We start from the raw sequence: 19,996 nt of genomic DNA, 5'->3' as shown, positions 1-19,996 counted from the left end.
TAATACCCCATCCCACATTGATTTGCATAAGTAAGTTTGAGTCCCTTATAAGGTAACTCTTGTCCTTACCACACACAACGCGTTTTGGGGCTACAAGCACAGCAGATCCCGTCAGAACTCTGCAGTTAAGCGTGCTCGAGCGGGAGTAGTACTAGGATGGGTGACCTCCTGGGAAATCCTCGTGTGGTCACCAAGAAAAAGCCGTGCACCTACTGGCAAAGCGGACAATATTGTGTCGTGGTAAGACCTCATGAAACTTTCGTTTGATTCTTCAGTTTCAGCTTTCTTTGTTTCAAAAAAAAAATTAATAATTTCAACCAAGACAGTTATGAGATACGGAGTAGATAATTACACTCAGTTATTCAGTTCTTACCATTCTTGTTCATTAAGAACTACATATTAATATTAAGACCCACGGGATACCGTAATAAAAAAACGAAAGGGCGTTAACCTTATTCAAAGTCTAACCGTAATCAAAGCCAAAGTTAACTGAAATTAAACTACAAGTACTAAAGCTTGAATAAGTCTAAGGCAAAGGTGCTAAGTCCACTTCAAATATACACTCTTCTCTCGATTCCAAAGCCCACTGAATACCTGTCGTATAAGAAAGAAAACAGAATACGACTGAGCCAAAGCCCAGTGAACGGATATAACAAACGCAGAGTATAGTATGACATGCAAAGTTTATTTTAACACATGCTTATTTTCAAAGTAGACTTATGTTCAAAATGAACGTATTATCAAAAGGAACTTATTAATAAAATGAACTTATTTTCAAAACGAACTTATTTTCAAACGAACCTATTATCAAAAGGAACTTACAAAACGAACTTATTTTCAAAGCAAAGTACGAATATGTATAAATCCACAATACCAAAGATGTCAATATATCAAAATGATAGGACAAAACACCAATTTCATAAAATAATGCACTAAGAGTCAAAACAAATAACTTATCAAGTATCAAAATGAAATCATAGGGTAATTACTCCACTAATCATTCATATCGGTGACGTTTCGTATGACACTACGATAAACGTTCGCCGTCAAAACAAAATACCTAGGATCGATCCATACGCCTCCTATCAAAATACAAATAACAAAGAGCTCGTACCACCACCGGGTAATCAAAAGGAGACGCCGTAGAAATAAACAAATACACCGCTACGGTCGATGCCACATTATCGGTGTCACAATAATGCGCTCATGGGACCTCCATGAATAGGTTACTCTTAGGCACATTTTAAGAAATCGTTTTAATTAACTTATGTTTACAAAATACTGAATACTTTTAAAGTAAATATAAATAATGACCTCTAAAATATGTCTAATAAGAGCTAATATAGTGAACCAAAATATTTTACGTTTGATGAAATACTTAAAATGTTTAATAACATGATATGTCGTTTTCTTTTAAAATCTCGTGTCAACCCAACCGTTCGGTTTAACTTTTGCTACTAGTCATTTATATACTTTAGAGCCCTTATTGAATAACACAACTTATACATAACTTAACGGGACATGTAAAGCCACATAGAATGAGGGACACTCGATACGAATCACCGTAACACTCGCCACACTCACACACGTTCTTTACCCGACTGTTTCGGGACTATTTTCGGGACAATACGGGGCTGTTTCGGGACTGAAATAGCAGCAATTGCGGGCTGATTTTGGGGCTGTTCGAAACAGTTTTCGGGACTAATTTCGGGACTGTTTTGGTTGGATTTTTGAGACACGGTTTTGACACAATTTACAAAGTTTAAAGTATTATGATTCCTCAATTAACAAACATAAATAGTACACTCGTTAGTACATCAAAAATGAGGAACATCATAACACAATCAAAGACTAATTAACAAAATATAATTTTATTAAATAAGCATGTCATACCAATAAGATTTATAAACAATTCAAACAAGGTTTGAGAGGAAGGAATTTACCAAAATGATCCTAGTACCACCTAGAATATCTGTACCTGAGTATACATCTAAAGATCATCAGGTCTCCAAAATCCTCTAATATCCTCAAAAACATCTACATGTAACAATTTAAATTACTTAGAATAACTACATGCATTAGTACTCGTTCCGGTAGCGCTTTAGTTCCCACTTTTAATTTTTAAGATTTTATAATTAAGTTCTAGTTATTGATAAATATAATAGACGCATCATTTAGGCATGGACCTATTTAAAAATAATTTTGTATTCAAAGGTTATAAACTGTAATTGCAGTAACTTGTGTATTGATTATGTAGAATCATAAATACTTCAAGGGTTAAAATGAAAAGTTGTAAAACACTTTCAAGACCAAATTCTCTTCATTTGTTACGTACAGACCTCATGAAACTTTCGTTTGATTCTTCAGTTTCAGCTTTCTTTGTTTCAAAAAAAAAATTAATAATTTCAACCAAGACAGTTATGAGATACGGAGTAGATAATTACACTCAGTTATTCAGTTCTTACCATTCTTGTTCATTAAGAACTACATATTAATATTAAGACCCACGGGATACCGTAATAAAAAAAAAGTAGCTTTGACTGTTGTTTCATTCTAATAGAATATAGTATATGAAAATAGTATGATATAATAAAAATTCTAACGTAATAATAATCGATCTTGTGTTATACCTTAAAAAAATCGAGTTAGCACCGTAATTTGATCGGAGATAGCTCCCTGTTTGCCGTTATAATCCCCTAGCACCTATGTTTTATTCTCTCATTTTGTTGTTTGATTTTTTTCTTATCTTTGAGTTTAACTTCAATTTAGGATGGGTTATATATATAGCAAATAGAAATATTAATAATAAGATATGTGCCGAGATAATAAAACTTGATATTTTAGAATAGGCAATAAATGCAAATGCAAATCTTGGTTATAATTGACGATATAATTGGCATTTTTGATTTCCCTGATAACTCGTTTCGTAACTGACACTTGACCCATTCAAGTCTTAACGTAAATTTTATCATGTTCCTTAAGAAGGTAAAAGGTGATGATGTTATTGATATAGTTTAAAGAATAATTAATATTAATAACATCTACATATAAAGCTACTTAACATATGCATTTAATTTTTATTTTGGGTTATTATAACATATCCCACTTAAAATGATTTCGTACCCGAAATCGGAAAAATAGTACATACAAAGTAAAAGATAATTTACTACGTCAGTGTTTATTTTCGGGTATTACAACACATACCACTTAAATTGATTTCGTCCTCGAAATCGCAAATAAGATTTACACGAGTTAAAACCACGATGTTATAACTAATCACTCTAAAAAGTAATTTCGTCCTCGAAATCAATAATATTGTAATATTGCTTAATAATTATGATCTACGCACACTTATTAACGAATGTTGACAAATCTCTATCCTTACTAATATTTCTCAACTATATTCACTAGTCAACTTCTCATAAGTTACATAAGTTGTTGTTTCATATAATTATCAAAGTGTTCATCAGATATGTTAACTTTAACAAGATTATCACTAAAACTTAAATATAGATCAAAATTCAACACTCTATAACCAACTTTAAAATTCATAAAAGTATCCTAATTGCAACTAATTTGTAGTCTTATGCGAGTTATATTATTTTTAAAATTATCAATCTACTAATTAGTTATGTATTAAACTTATATATTTTAATTATTTTAGTTTGAGTTATTATAATTTGTAAGTAACGAATGATTAAACACTAATTATTAGTTTTAAATTGATTTAGTTTTATAGGATATTACAACTTCACCTACTTAAAAAATTTCGTCCTCGAAATTGTAAGAAGTTACGAAACCGAAACACACCGGATAGCGAACAAACAAAGTTACGAAGGTTTTGTAAGCTTGTTTAGTTCATAAATAATATTATAGAGTTTAATTGCAAATTACATTAATATACAGTTTTCTTTTCTTTTGTAACATACGAGAATTTGTTGATAAACGTTCATTATTAATACTCGTATATCACACATCACATTCTTCAAACTTAGGTAGGTTATATATGAATTATAGAGTTAAGTACCTTTTGAATCTCAAACAACTTATTTAACGATAATAGTAATTTTACTGTCAACACGAATCAAGTAGATAAACAATTCACATTTTAAGATCTTATATGTGTTAAATATTTATCTAAGTAGAGTAAATATAACATATAATATTTCATATCAATATTCCATGATTTCCATAAGTTTATACATAACAACTTAATCACGATCGCGCCGGCCGGACTTGATAATGATTAATCTGTATATGTATGTTCCTATCGTTATCATTTCATACCATAATTTAGATTTTTACCTATGTAACTAACTTTATCCTCTAGCAAAGTTGGTAATCATTATCAAATCAAATATATATGATGCACGTTTAGACTATAATTATTAATATTAATTTCATTTTTATTAAAAAAAAAGTTTTTTTTCTTCAAATTAGCGTGTAAAATATCATTAATAGTTAAAGACAACAAAAATTAAAATAGATAAATTCAAGACATGCAATCAAAACATATGCATATAATATCAAACTAATCATATATGTGTTTATTCCTAAAATGTAATCAGTTGTTGATCGTTACACTTTTTTTCTGATTTTCTTAATTTCAATAATGCATTTACTATTTAAATACATGAGATAAAACATCAAATATATTTTAATCACCTTAACATATTACCCATATAATATAGTACTAATGTGAAAGTTAATGGCATGCTTATTATTTTCAAGACTCATTAACACTTACATATAACTTATGAACGAAGTTTATGAAACACTTAAAAACTGGGAAGACTAACTAAACACATACTAAACCACATATCGCTTATTATATAATGAAAATTGAGAGAGCTTACGATTTGAAAACGGAAGTACAGGAGGATAGAGGATCAGGGAATTTATATATGACCGAGAAGATGAAATGGCAATGTATCGGAGAGTTATAGAGCGATAACGAATCCTAAATCTTGATCTACCCCAACCTCACAGGTCAAACTTAATAAAATCTACAGTTTCGAACCTAAAGCTCTGATACCATTCTGTAACGACCCTATCTTACCACGACACAATATTGTCCGCTTTGCCAGTAGGTGCACGGCTTTTTCTTGGTGACCACACGAGGATTTCCCAGGAGGTCACCCATCCTAGTACTACTCTCGCTCGAGCACGCTTAACTGCAGAGTTCTGACGGGATCTGCTGTGCTTGTAGCCCCAAAACGCGTTGTGTGTGGTAAGGACAAGAGTTACCTTATAAGGGACTCAAACTTACTTATGCAAATCAATGTGGGATGGGGTATTACATCATCACCATAAATGTTTTAACCATCGTACATCATAACCCCCTCATCATATATACCATTATCATCATCTATCATATTATCATCATCATTTATCTTAATCATCATCCAACGACATCATTCATCATCTATATCATCCTTGCGTTCACGATTATCACTTCATCGTTTTTTTTTCCCGCTTAACTATCACCTTATTAATATCATGACATTTGAGGTCCCTTTAAAAGCCCAAAGAATTAATCCATTTATTAAGGAAAAGAAGCCCAATTATCATAATCCAACAAGAGTTAAATTAGAGGCCCAATTTCAGTTGATAAATGGCCCAACAAAATGTGATCCATGAAATAATTTAAAAAGGGTTCGGTTGTCTCCTGGTTTCTTGATCTTCCACAGCCGCATTCATCCAGAAGGAAAAAAAATCGCAGGTACTCAATTGTTATTTTCATCGTTCATTACTCATCATCATTCTCCATCTTATTTATTTTCATAGGTCTTTCACAAGCACAATTAAACCGACGATTTGGGGTATTGATCGAAGGAGAAACAGTAACAGTGATATGATCAAATCAGTAGCATTGTTGGGTTCTTGGGGTTCTCGGTCAGAAAACAGGAACGATTAGCTGCAGTTTATCGAGTGGTGGTGGGTTTGATGATCGATGGTGGAGGTGGTGTTATCGTATAACAGAAATAGACTGAAGGTTGCAGGTATTTTGGAATTTGATGGTGATTGTCGATAGGTTTGATGAGAGTGTTGATTAATCATGCCTCATCTTCCCAATCATAATCATCATCATCTAAACGTATCATATTTATCGCCCATCATCATCATCATCTTTTTATAAATCATCATTTTCTTCATCATCAATTCGATTCACTTATAATTAATTCGTATACTAGGGGTCTGATTGAATTGTTTAAACTGAATTTATATTCATAGTTACGACTTTGATGTTTTTGCTGATTTGTAAAATTGATTGTATCTTAGGGATTAGGCTGGTTGTGTGATTGTTCGAATGTTAATAGGGAGCAGCAGGTCTTCAATTTTTGGGCAAAACATAAATAATAGTATTTACATAAATATAGAAAACGTACGGTTAGTAGTGTAGCAGCTCAAGGGTGTTTTTGTTAGTTTTGCAGGTTGTTGAGCAAGGTATCACAGTAGTTGTTACTTGATTCAAACAGAAAAAAGGAAATAAGTACAGCAGCCTGGTTCATGGAAAAAATAAAACAAGTGAGTTTCGATGTTGGTTTGTTGTGATTTTTATGATGATCAGTAGGTAAGAAAACAGATGCAGTTTAAATGGGTTTTCATCGATTAATAGTGATGATTTGATGATGGTGTGCGACGGTTTATACCAAAAAAAAATTATCAGTAGCTGCAGTAAAATTTGTTTTGAATTGTGGTGGCTCGTTGGTTGACAGTGGTTCTTCCATGCTTGAACGAAGGTGGTGGTTTTTGCTATATGTGGCCTTGATGGTGATTGTGATGGTTTCGAGTCTAGCTTGCTCGCATATTAACTTAGACGAACAACCAATATCGATGTCAACTAAATTAAGTGGTTTGGTCTTGGGTTCGTGAAGAAAGAAACAAGAAAGAAGGAGAAATAAGTGGGTTTTGAGGTGATGATTGTAGAAGAAATGTGGTTAAGGATTGGTTTCATAATGTATGTAATATATATATATATATATATATATATATATATATATATATATATATATATATATATATAAAGTTTGTTAGTGGATGAATGGATGTTTGATTAGAAGTAAAACAGAAAGTTAGATGGTTAGATAGTGGGTGTCAATTAGAAACAGGAAGGAATTTGGTTGTATTTGAGATATAGATCGACATATGGAATCAGAATCAGAAGAAAGAAAAGATAAAATATATAAAATAGATTGAGATTGGGACGTTCAACAGAATTGTGGAATTACATGTTCTTATAAATTGTTTTCAATTAATATCAAAAATTTATAAATATATTAATATTAATATTAATATTTCTGCTATTGTTATTATATATAATAAAAATACTAATAATAATAGAAATAGTAATATTTTTAATAATAATAATAATAATAACAAAATAATACTAATAATAATAAGGATAATGGTAAAAATAATGATAATCATAAGAATAATCATAATGTTTATAATTTTAATAATAATTATACTAATAATGTTTATAATATTAATGCGTAATAACAATAATAATAATAACTGATAATATTTAAATTACCATTATAATATATATATATATAAAACTAATATTGATATTGATATTGATATTGATATCAGTATTAATAACGAAGGTAATAATAGGGTTATTATGACAACTATATCTTTAGCTTGTAGCTTCATTTAATGTATTCAAGTTATTAATTATGTAGTATTTAATAAATATATAGTAATTTATATTGAGTAATAAATCAATCAATATACATATTATAATAAGTATCTATAGAAATCATATAATTTACTCCAAGTATAACTTAATTATTTTATATCTTATTTTATATACTTAATTTTAAATGTTTTAATTTATATTTTATAATTTCAAATTATTATATATACTTACATTTATATATATATACACATATTTATAAATAATTGTTCGTGAATCATCGGGAATGGTCAAAGGTTATCTGAATTCATATAAACAGTTCAAAAAATTTGAGAATCAATCTTACAGACTTTGCTTATCGTGTCGAGATCACATAAAGATTAAGTTTAAATTTGGTCGAAAATTTCCGGGTTGTCACAGATATTAGGGTTTAGAAATTTAGGTTTAGAGTTTAGATTTAGGATTTAGATTGAGTTTTTAACACGAACGGTTTAGAGTTTAGGGTAGGGTTTTGGGTTTATGGACTAAACCCAAAACACCAAACCCTAAACCCTAAACTCTAAACTCTAAATCGGGCTAAATTTTGCTTCACAAAACATAAAAAAAACGTTAACATTCTTCACGATCAATATTATATTGAATGTTATTTTTGTCGATTGTTTTTTCGCCTAAATAATAACATTCATCACGAAGTGTATTTTCTAAATGTTTATATTTTCGTGTGATCTTGATGTCTGAAAAAAAAATCCAAAAAATAAAAATAAATTTTTTTTGCTTCCCCCCGATTAGTTACTTCCACATTGATCCTGCCCATATATATATATATATATATATATATATATATATATATATATATATTCAATGAAAAATTATTTATAACTGAAACTAATTTTAATATTTATATTTATATATTGTACACATATATTTAAGTATTTCTGGTGAATTCGAATTCATCCGTGAATGAAACTTTGTATCCATATCCAAATTCATATCCATATTCAATTCGATTCGTTCATATCCGTATCAAAATTCATTTAAGTTCGTCTATATCCACTATTAAACTGGTGGATCAAGTAATTATCAATTGAATCGGGTGATCATTGTCATCTCTCGTTAAAACTCGTCTAAATTCCGTGACATATTTCTGTCAACCAAATCGTAGGGTTTGAACCCGTGTGTGGTGTGTGACACCTAAGGGTGTTCATAATATCCGAATCCGAATCCGCAATCCGAATTATTCGAAAACCCGATCCGAAATTATCCGAAAATTCGGATATCTGGATTTTCGGATATCCGAAAATCGGATATCCGGATTTTCGGATTCGGATATCGGATTGATTTTTGAAAATTTTCGAATATTTGGATATGTGATATCCGAAATAAAATATATTTATATTATTAATATATTTTTATATATTTATTTATAATTATAATTATGGTTTAGTGCCCAGTGGTCCAGTGGGTTATGCCTTATAAGTAAACTAGACTTTTAAGAGCCTTTTTAACTCTTCAGAGTAAAAAGATAGCAGGTGAATAAGCAAACAATCATTACAAACTTGCAAAACCCTAGATCTAAAATTAAACTTCAGTCGTTGAACTATAGGTGATACCGTGATAGAACCCGACTGGACCTGGGTCGGTGGGTCGGTGCATAAGTTGCGCCCAAATAAAAAGAGGGGTGAAACTTAGGTCATCAGTTTGCATCTCACAATTTCGTAAACCTTCTCTAAATCCAAATCCAAATCCAAAGTTACCTCACAATTTATCCGTCAGCCTACTTTTTTAATCTCGATTTTCAGATATATATATACGAATAATATTTCACTATTTGAAGAAATTAGGGTTTCCGAAGCGATCCAATATCTCTATCCTTACTCGACAAAGGTAATTCCGTTATCTCATATTCTATATTCCGGTCAGTCTATCTATTTACGTATGATTGATTTATTCGTTGTTAATGCGATTCAAAAACTTAACATAGACGTATATTTACTCCGTTTATTGAAGAATTAGGTTAGAAATTAGGGTTTCCGCAGCTATCCAATATCTCTATTCTTACTCGAAAAAGGTAATTCCTTTATCTCATATTCTTTATTCCGGTCAGTCTATCTATATGCTATGATTGATTTATACGTTGGTAATGCAATTCAAAATCTTAACATAGACGTATATTTACTCTGTTTATTGAAGAAATAGTTTTTTTTTTTTTTTTAATTAATCTGTAGTCTGAATAAAAATAACCGGTGGTTATTTGTTTGTGTGTTTAGGAAAACAACCATTCGATATGGAAGATTCGAAGCACAAGTCTAATAAGGATGATTATGTGAAGAAAGATGAGTTGAAGAGAGGGCATAGAGATAAGGATCGTAATGGAGGTGATAGACGTAGAGATAAAGAGAAAGATAGGGATAGAGAAAGGAGTCTTGATGACAAGAAGCATAAAGAGAGGCATAGAGATAGAGAGAGAGATAAGGAGAAAGAGAAGGAAAAGGAGAGAAAGGTAAGGGAGAGAGAGAAGGAGCTTGAACGTGAACGCGAAAGAGCGAAGGAGAAAGAGAATAGGGAACGGGAACGGGCGAAAGAAAGAGAAAGGGAGAAGGAAAATAGGGAACGGGAACGGGCGAAAGAAAGAGAAAGGGAGAAGGAAAAGGAGAGGGAAAGGGAGAAAGAAAGGGAAAGAAGGGAGAGAAGAGAAAGGGAAGAAAGGGATAGGGAGAAGATGCGAGAGAAACGTAAAGAAGCTGAACGGTATCATGGTGTTAATGAGGATGGAAAAGATAGAGATAGAAAAAGGCGGAGGAGGGATGATGATTATAAGGAAGAGAGGGAACATAGTAGCAGAACATCGATTAGACGAAGTGTGGATAATGGTAATGTGATAAAGGTGGATGAACATATGGCGGTTAAGGCGGTTAAGAGTCGTGAAGAGGATATGGAGGAAGAACAAAAGAAGTTGGATGATGAAATGGAGAAGAGAAGGAGAAGAGTGCAGGAATGGCAGGAAAAAAGGAGGAAGGAAGAATCTGAAAAAGAACAGAATGAAGGGGAAACTGAAACTGCTGGTAAAACGTGGACCCTTGATGGGGAGTCGGATGATGAAGAAGCTGTTCATGTTGAGAATGAAGAAGAGGGTATGGATGTGGATGAAAATGTGAATGATCCGAGTCGAAATGGTGATGCAGTTGTTGCTAATGGGTTAGATAATGGTGGTGATACGGTTCCTGATGTGCAGAATGAGGGTGGTAATATGGATGAGGATGAAATCGACCCGTTAGATGCTTTTATGAATACTATGGTGTTACCAGAAGTTAACAAGCTGATAAATACAGAGGTTGTGGATCAAAAAAGCACCGATTTAAAGAAAGATGAAGAAGTTCAGGGAAAAAAGAGTACGGGCAGATCAATGGGCAGGATTATTCCGGGTGACGATTCCGATTCAGAATATCCTGGTATTGAAAATGACGATGATCCTTTAGAAGATGAAGATGATGATGAGTTCATGAAAAGAGTGAAGAAGACAAAAGTTGAGAAACTATCGCTGGTTGACCACTCAAAGATCGACTACATTCCATTTAGAAAGGATTTTTATATTGAAGTAAAGGAGATTCAAAAGATGACTCAAGAACAAGTTATTGCATACAGAAAAGAATTGGAGTTGAAGATACATGGAAAAGAGGTACCCAAGCCGATTAAAACGTGGGCCCAAACTGGACTTCCAACTAAAATATTAGAAACTATAAAAAAGATGAATTATGATAAGCCAATGCCTATTCAAGCACAAGCACTACCTGTTATAATGAGCGGTCGAGACTGTATAGGTGTCGCAAAAACAGGTTCAGGTAAAACCTTGGCGTTTGTATTACCCATGTTGAGACATATAATGGCCCAGCCCGAACTTGAAGCTGGAGATGGGCCCATTGGGCTCGTAATGGCACCTACACGAGAGCTTGTTCAGCAGATTCACAGCGATATAAGAAAATTTGCTAAAGTTTTGGGTCTCCATTGTGTGCCTGTTTATGGAGGTTCGGGTGTTGCCCAACAAATCAGCGAGTTGAAACGAGGGGCTGAAATTGTCGTCTGTACCCCCGGTAGAATGATTGATATTCTCTGTACGAGTGGCGGGAAAATCACAAATCTTAGAAGAGTCTCGTATTTGGTTATGGATGAGGCGGATCGCATGTTTGATATGGGTTTTGAGCCACAAATTACCCGAATTGTCCAAAATACCCAACCCAAACGTCAGACTGTACTTTTTTCTGCTACCTTTCCTCGTCAGGTTGAAGTATTGGCTCGAAAAGTAGTTGTTAATAAACCCGTTGAGATTCAGGTTGGTGGTAGGAGTGTTGTGAATAAAGACATATCTCAGCTAATTGAAGTGCGTCCCGAAAACGAAAGGTTTTTAAGATTATTGGAGTTACTTGGTGAATGGTATGAAAAAGGTAAGGTTTTGATATTTGTTCAATCTCAAGAAAAGTGTGATGCTTTATTTAGGGATTTGCTTAAACATGGATATCCTTGTTTATCGCTTCACGGGGCTAAAGATCAGACTGATAGAGAATCTACTATTTCTGATTTTAAAAGTAACGTATGCAATTTATTGATTGCGACAAGTATTGCTGCTAGGGGTTTGGATGTAAAGGAGCTTGAACTTGTGATTAATTATGATGTTCCAAATCATTATGAAGATTATGTTCATCGTGTTGGGCGAACAGGAAGAGCAGGAAGAAAAGGTTGTGCGGTCACGTTTTTATCTACTGAAGACGAACGATATGCGCCAGATCTTGTAAAAGCTTTGGAACTTTCAAATCAAGTTGTTCCTGATGATTTAAAAGCTCTTGCTGATGCGTTTATGGCAAAGGTTAATCAAGGAATTGTTCAAGCTCATGGGACTGGTTATGGTGGGAGTGGGTTCAAGTTTAATGATGAGGAAGATGAAGTTAGAAAGGCTGCAAAGAAAGCACAAGCTAAAGAATATGGATTTGAAGAAGATAAATCTGATTCAGAAGATGATGATGACGGGGTGCGAAAGGCGGGTGGTGATATTTCTCAACAAGCGGTTCTTGCTCAAGCTGCTGCCCTTGCTGCCGCCAGTCAACAACCGCCTACTAACGGAGTGCCCGTAGGTGTTGTTGGTGGTGTAGTTGGCAATGAAGGGGCGGCTAGGGCGGCGGCATTGGCGGCTGCCATGAACTTGCAGCACAATCTGGCTAGGATTCAGGCTGATTCGTTGCCTGAGCATTATGAAGCAGAGTTGGAGATTAACGATTTTCCTCAAAATGCCAGGTGGAAGGTAACGCATAAAGAAACGTTGGGTCCGATTTCTGAATGGACTGGGGCTGCTATTACTACTAGGGGTCAATATGTTCAACCTGGCAGGATCCCAGCACCAGGGGAGAAAAAACTCTACTTGTTCATTGAAGGAGCTACTGAACAATCTGTTAAGAGGGCCAAAGCAGAACTGAGACGTGTTCTTGAAGACATCACGACACAAGCGTTATCTCTTCCAAATTCACAACCAGGGCGTTACTCTGTTGTTTGAGAATTGCTGGAGTATTTCTTGATCGGCTGCTTATAAGGTGCGTCATGATTTGCTCGCTCTTTGATTAAATTTAATGCATTTTTTAGGCGTGTTTCTCTATGAATTAGGTACTATGTTGATGCTTTTCTGTTGGATATGTATTTGTTGCTTGGGTAGATATATAATATATGATATATTGATGGGTCAACATGTGTATCCTTTTATATTTATTTGTTTTTATTACGTATTTGTAGCTTGGCTTGAAGGAGGGATCCGGCTTGTGCATGAGTTGAGAGCAATTATATCTTTTTTTACATAGACAATTGCTTTTAATGGCTGCCAGGAGATGGCGATCACTAAGAGCATGTATGACTGACTGATGTATATTGAAGCTTCAGTCTTGAGTTACATGGTGTCTTTGTAATCATCAATGTTTGTTCTGATTTGAGCATTCATTTCTGATTGTAGGTTGGCGGGGGAACGTGCTTTTGTTGCTTCTGACTCTGTTCTCAAGTTATTACCTAGTGCTCTAATGTAGCATCATTACCTTGAATGTGGGGCCCCTTTTATTGCCATGCATTGATTATAGACATAAACACTGCAAATTATGCAGCATTAGGTTAGGCGTAGTAGATTAGTAGTGTGTGTGATCTATTCCTTTGAAAACAATTATTGATTATCTTTTTTACTTGTGTTGTGCATGTGTGCTATAATAATTACTACACTTGTTCTGTTTACATGCTTATTATTATAATTTCATTGATGATTCTGACGGTTTTAGCATTACAGGGTTGTAAGATTGTCGCTGTGAAGGATGGATGAAGCTTGTTGCGTTATATCAAATTCCATCTGATTGAAGAACAGTGCATTATTATTATTGGTTATACAACTGATCGAAAGCTGTAGCAGTTTTTGAAAACTCTGTGGTCACTTTACCTATGAAAACTCTCGTGGTTTGTTTTATCTTTTATTATATTAGTTTTCTTATCTACTAGTGAATATCCAACTATTGGGATGTGTAATATTAACTGCCGCTAGCTAATACTGTATAAGTTTTGTTTACTCATATAAATTTGAAAACTGCTACATTGATATCTTGTTTCTCATTGCTAATTTTATTATGTAATCATTTTATGAAATGGATGTCGAGATGGGTCACATGCAGCAGTGTTTCATTACGTTAATAGTATCAGATTTGCGTCTTCTGGACCTGGATAGAATAGTGGTATATAATACTTGCAGAAGCGTTATATTTTCGCTGAAGCAACAAGTGTGCATTGGACTCGGTCCATGATTGTTTTTGCAATGTTCCAGGTCATAGTTTTATGTTGTGTAAATGCATTTTGCTTTACACGGTGGTTTTCGTTTCATAAAAATTCTAGTTCGAAAATAATAATAATGAGATCTTATTAAAACAAGACTCATGCTCTTGTGGGCATGATTTATATAAAGCATAGCGTTAACAAGTGAATGATTTGTTTGTTTGTTTTTCGTAAGATAGGGTTCCATTTTTAAGATGCCTCTCGTTGAGATGTGAAGCTTTGGAAAATGTGTCAATATGATATGGTTTTGGATGTTCTTAAGGTAACATTTTGCCATCTCTCTCCCAAAGACATCCGACATTTATTTTGAAAAATAGTCAAAGGTCCAAGGTCATGGGTATATATAATAATCCGTACCCTTCGTTTGCGACTGCCAGGTAGAATTCTATTGTAATGTGTTTTGGATAGCGAAGATATTTTGTGTTTAATTATATAGTCCAAGGGTAAATTTGTCATTGTAATCCTTCAGATCGTTTATTAAGCACAATTACTAGATTAATCACTGAGTAATACATATAGCCATTCAATATCCATATGTCATCATTATTCATATATGACTTACAAAATTTGAAATCTCTTTCAAAATCAGCACAACTTTTTCTTTTTATTAAAAATTTATATTATTTTCAAGGTTTTATGTTATGTATATACTTTTTATATTATGTTGTGGTAAATGATTATATAATATCATCATATTTTAACTTCGTGTATACATTTAATCATATGGATATATTATCTTACATTCTTTTCAATTATAATTCTTTCCTCCATTTTCCTTCCCATCTACGTAAAATATTGATTCTTGCTATTTCCAGATATGGTTATACTTGTGAGGGGTAATACTGAGAGACGACCAGCTGCCGAAAGCCCAATAAACATCGAAACTGACATGTTCGGCGTCGGCTGGGCTATATACTCCAAGGAACGGGGCGTCGGCTGGGCTATATACTCCAAGGAACGGGAAATCTTTGCAAAATTCGCCTTGGAACAAAACAAACTACTTCGACTCTACATTATACAGGTATGCTTCGGGTGTTTAATATTAGTTAATTTAATCTTTAATTAATTTAATATTGTCAATGTAAAAATTGTCGATTATGTTAACTGTTGTGTAGACCTTGGATTAAGGTTTATTGTTGCATAACGATTACAAAATACAAAATTTAAGATAAGTTTCAGATTTATCAATTCGAGTTCGTAGTGTGAACTAAAGTTAAGATTGGATTCATCTCCCTACAATATGATTTAATTAATTTACAATTCGTTAATCATTAATTAAATTTGTTGCTGTTTTTCAATTTCAAAGTTATCTTTGTTTGTACGAAGAAACTACTGTTTAATTATGTATTTATAATTGGCTGTGATAAAATTGTTGTAGATAGATTATAATGAATATATGATGTAAAACCTTTGAAATTGAACTTTTAAAAGATTCTACATAAAGAATTCATGCTTTAATTCTTGTAATGAAAATGAATTATTGGTGAATGAGGAGTAATTAATGTTTTGACTAAACTATGTTAATTAGTACTCGGTAATAATTAATAGTTGTAATTGTAATCTTGTTGCAGGTTTTGAAAACAATTTAATCATTAACTATGGATTGGTCGAATACGTTGACTGAATTACTTGATATGGTCGCACAGAAGAGTACCAAATTTCATGAAGATGATCTCATTTTCTCTAGCGTGTGTAAATCTTGGTGTTCGGCTGCGGCAAAAATTGAAACCAAAGTCCGATACCCCAATGGGCTTCCTTCACGGTTGCCATCCCTTTTGCTTGCCGAGAGAATAGAAGACAAAGAGTTTCGCCAACTGTATATACTATCAAACCAGAGGATCCGCAAGATACGACTACCAGAAGCATATAGTAAGTTTTGTATGTCTTCACGTGGGTGGCTCTTAACAGTTGGAGATGATACGGCTACTAAACTCATAAATCCATTATCACGTAAGATAATCGATCTTCCAAAGGTCGACACCTTTCTGGAATTTTTGGAATCTTCAAATTGGGATTATGGGGTTCGCAAGCTGCTCATCCAAAGTCAATCGCCCGTGGTGGTTGTGTTATGGGGATGTTTTAGTAAGTTAGGGTTTTGCCGTATTGGAGATGACAAGTGGACATCTATTGAAACAGGTTGGAGTTGGAGTATATGAGATATAACTTTTTATGATGGGCGAGTTTATTGTTTTGATTGTAAGTTACACATACGATCATGTGATGTTTATGGGAAAGATCAGATGTTAGATGTTCATTGTTGATATTTCACAGCTACCAAAGGAATTTTATGATGAAGAGGTGAGAGAAGCTTATGTTCTAGGATTGGATGATGATGACGGAAGGAAGAGATTGTTGGTCGTTATCAGAGAAGTAATGTACGATGATATAGATGATTTAAAGTCACATTATGAGACTTACAAGACAAACAATTTTCGAGTTTTTGAGTTTGATTCAGAAAATAAGAAGTGGTCAAAAGTGAATGATTTTGGTAATAAAATCGTATTTGTTGGATATAGTTCATTGTTCCGGATAGAGGACACTTCAGGGGTGATCAAGGGTAATTGCATATACTACACTGATGATGTTGTGTTGTACAGACGTAGCAAAAATGGAGGAGGGAGGGATATGGGGATTTATCATATGTCTGACACAACTCTTGAGCGTTTCTTCACTGGAGAATCACTTAGCAAAATTACCCCACCAATTTGGCTTGGGTCGGTGTAATTTTTATACACATTGTATTATGGTGGTGACTAGGTTAATTTCAGAGGACTGAAAAAACTTGTATCTAATTAAAAACGTCGTTTGTTTAAAAAAGTTTAAGGCTTTTAGGCGTAGGAAAAAAGTTGGATGCTAAAAGCTCTTAGTATTAGGGCTAGAAAAAACTCTTAATTTTTGTCATTTTACCTTTATGTGAATATTTGGTACATTTTGTCCCTTTTGATTCAACCCATTATTACATATGTTATCAATGTTATTGGAATTGGAATTGGAATGTAACCTTCCAAGAATCAAAAAGAAGTTTCAATTAAAATACCAACATATATATTTTTTTTTGGAAAAGGAAATACCAACATATATTGGTGAATTAAGTAATTCAACTTATCAATTGATATGTTTTAAAAGAATTTATCAGTTCATTGTTACTTTTAGGTCTATATATGTTGGAATACTGAATAAACCACTATAGAAGACCCAATACGTACCACAGATTGCTAATTAATTGAACATACAAAGTAAAGAACGGATGCCTTTTTAGATAAAGAAAGCAAAGTGCGAGCTGACCGAGGTATTTTTTAAAAATAGGAGTCCCTTCTAAAAAATACATGAATAGCACAATTGTTAGCTTATTTGACTAAAGAAAAACTTGAATTTTGGAATCACTCTATAGTGTGACTTACTCATGATTATACTACCTTAACATAATGCAAATTCTTGTATCACCATATTCAAATGGCTCATTCCAAGTGATTAAGGATAAGACAAACAATGATGTGTGCTCTTGCAAGAAACATATCAAAAACAAACAGGAAGGATCAAACTACAACATTAAATAAAAGTCATCAATAATATCACAAAGCTTGGTATACGAATTGCGAACACACAACACCTTAGTTTTAGTCTCACATATAACATCCAATTGCTTTGAAGTAAGTAATAAGTTTGTTTTAAATGCTAATCTGAAGCTAAAAACAAAGGTTTTATATAAAAACTGAGTATATCCGAATAACCTTGCAAATATTGGAATAGTAATATTCCATGGGTGGTGTTCCAATTCTAGTATATACTTGAACGTTAATATTAAATTTTGAAAAATAAAAAGTTAAGTTATAGTGATTAGAAATAAAGATAACTAAAATAGTCTTATGTATTAGTGAGGAATTTAGAAATTTCATGTTAAAAAAATACACTATACATCTAAAACTTTACTGCATGAATACATAGTTAATCAATGTACCTAAATGTCACTCGGTGAAACAATATTCACTTTATATTTGGTTATTTATAAAGTAAACATAGGTCTCTAAATCATACCCTCATTTTTAATTTGTTTCCGAACAAACCACGATGATTGACTGATACATAGTTATTTTATTTTATTTTATTAGTAGATGTAAGTAATTAACTACATATATGTCTATATCTACTTGATGCAAGCATAAAATAAACAAACAAAGAAGACAAATACTAATGCAAAATGTACAAGCATAGGCATATCTATCTACTTCAAATTCAACATAACATATATCATAATACCATAACCAACTACAAATTACATATCTTGATTAATTGTTTTAATTTCTCTGAACCTTAATTTCACAAATTCATCCATCGCACACTTTTCAATCACAATGGCAACTGATCTAATTCTCCAAGCATGTATCCTTGTCATCATACTTTTCATGTTCTTATGGATGCAAAGGATACCTCAAAATCTCCTCACCAAATTCCGTCACAGAAACCGCTCCACCTGCGACGCTAAACTTCATTTCATGACCGGCTCTCACCTATTATCACAATCAAAAGCATCAGAAGACCCTATAAGCAAGATCAACTTTGCAAAATTTGCTTTTGAAGAAGTCGACAGCGATCTCACTTGATCCCAACGAGCTGCATCACACATACTAAAAGCCCTTGCGCTTGAAGCACAAGGTGATAGTACGTCAGCAGCGGAAGCACTAGATAAAGTGCTTTCACTGCTGACAACAAAGTCGTTGAGTAGCACAGAAAGAGATGACACGTTGTTTAAACGCGTCGAAATTAAAATGAGAGTAAATTATAAAAGAGGCCGAGTTGAATCGGCTAAAATGAAAGCTACCGATGATGCGAAAGTTTATAGGTTGTTAGGAGAGTATTACGAGAAAGAGGATATGAGAGATGAGGCGGTCGAGGCGTATGAGTGTGCGATTCGAATTGATCCTGAGTGCGTTCTAGCTCGTGATGCGTTGAACAAATTGTCGAAAAAGAAGACGAAACGTAGAAAGTGGAAAAAGATCAGACTAGCAGCGGGAACAAAATTCATTGCACCAGCAGCTACGGCTGTTGTATCGACTGTTGTATCGATTGTCTTAAATTCTTAATTCGCTAATTAAATGGAAGTGAAATCTCAAAGACTCAAGGTGAAGATATATATGATTATGACGATTATATGTGATCCTTAATTAGGTGTTTAATTGTGCGTGTTTAATTCCGTTCTTATTTTCCCTTATAAATTTTGTATCTTTGTGTTAGATTCGTCTACCAACAAGCTAAAAGTATTTTTTTTTTTTTTGGAACCAACAAATTATGTCACGGGCATCAAGATACTTTTGGGATCATTATCTATAGATGCTAATACGTATCGGTTAATTGTTGTGTTGCATTTTACGTTTTATGTTGATCCTCCTTTGGATCGTTTTGTTAGGACCCTATAATTCCTTATCTCTAAGATGAGGCCCTTAATTTAATGCTCTCTCTATATATTTTTGTTTTTTGTTAGAAAAAAAAAAATTGTATCTTCCAATGTAAAGGTGT

The 19,996-nt window shown here is 33.2% G+C and overlaps 1 protein-coding gene across 4 annotated transcripts; it reads left to right on the top strand.

Annotated features, from left to right (window-relative positions):
* The first annotated feature begins 9,441 nt into the window (after nt 1-9,441).
* Nucleotides 9,442-14,303, top strand: LOC139865881 (DEAD-box ATP-dependent RNA helicase 45-like). Of its 4 annotated transcripts, XR_011765147.1 has the most exons (5): nt 9,442-9,526; nt 9,910-13,218; nt 13,415-13,526; nt 13,629-13,779; nt 13,950-14,303. XR_011765147.1 is itself a non-coding variant. In XM_071853984.1 (3 exons), exon 2 carries the CDS (start codon nt 9,927-9,929, stop codon nt 13,179-13,181), a length of 3,255 nt encoding a protein of 1,084 aa, XP_071710085.1. In that variant the 5' UTR covers nt 9,442-9,526; nt 9,910-9,926; the 3' UTR covers nt 13,182-13,218; nt 13,950-14,303. The 4 variants fall into 4 exon arrangements, 1 of the variants encoding a protein (XP_071710085.1); XR_011765145.1 differs by having other exon boundaries at nt 13,629-14,303; XR_011765146.1 differs by lacking the exon at nt 9,442-9,526 and adding an exon at nt 9,635-9,710 and having other exon boundaries at nt 13,629-14,303.
* Nucleotides 14,304-19,996: the final 5,693 nt, after the last annotated feature.

Source organism: Rutidosis leptorrhynchoides, chromosome 9 (genome assembly GCF_046630445.1).
Source record: "Rutidosis leptorrhynchoides isolate AG116_Rl617_1_P2 chromosome 9, CSIRO_AGI_Rlap_v1, whole genome shotgun sequence".
NCBI classification, from domain to species: Eukaryota; Viridiplantae; Streptophyta; class Magnoliopsida; order Asterales; family Asteraceae; genus Rutidosis; species Rutidosis leptorrhynchoides.
This window is presented reverse-complemented; position numbering and strand designations above follow the sequence as displayed.

Excerpts from the sequence above, each read along its gene's own strand:
- LOC139865881 (XM_071853984.1), top strand. The coding sequence starts at position 9,927 with ATGGAAGATTCGAAGCACAAGTCTAATAAGGATGATTATGTGAAGAAA.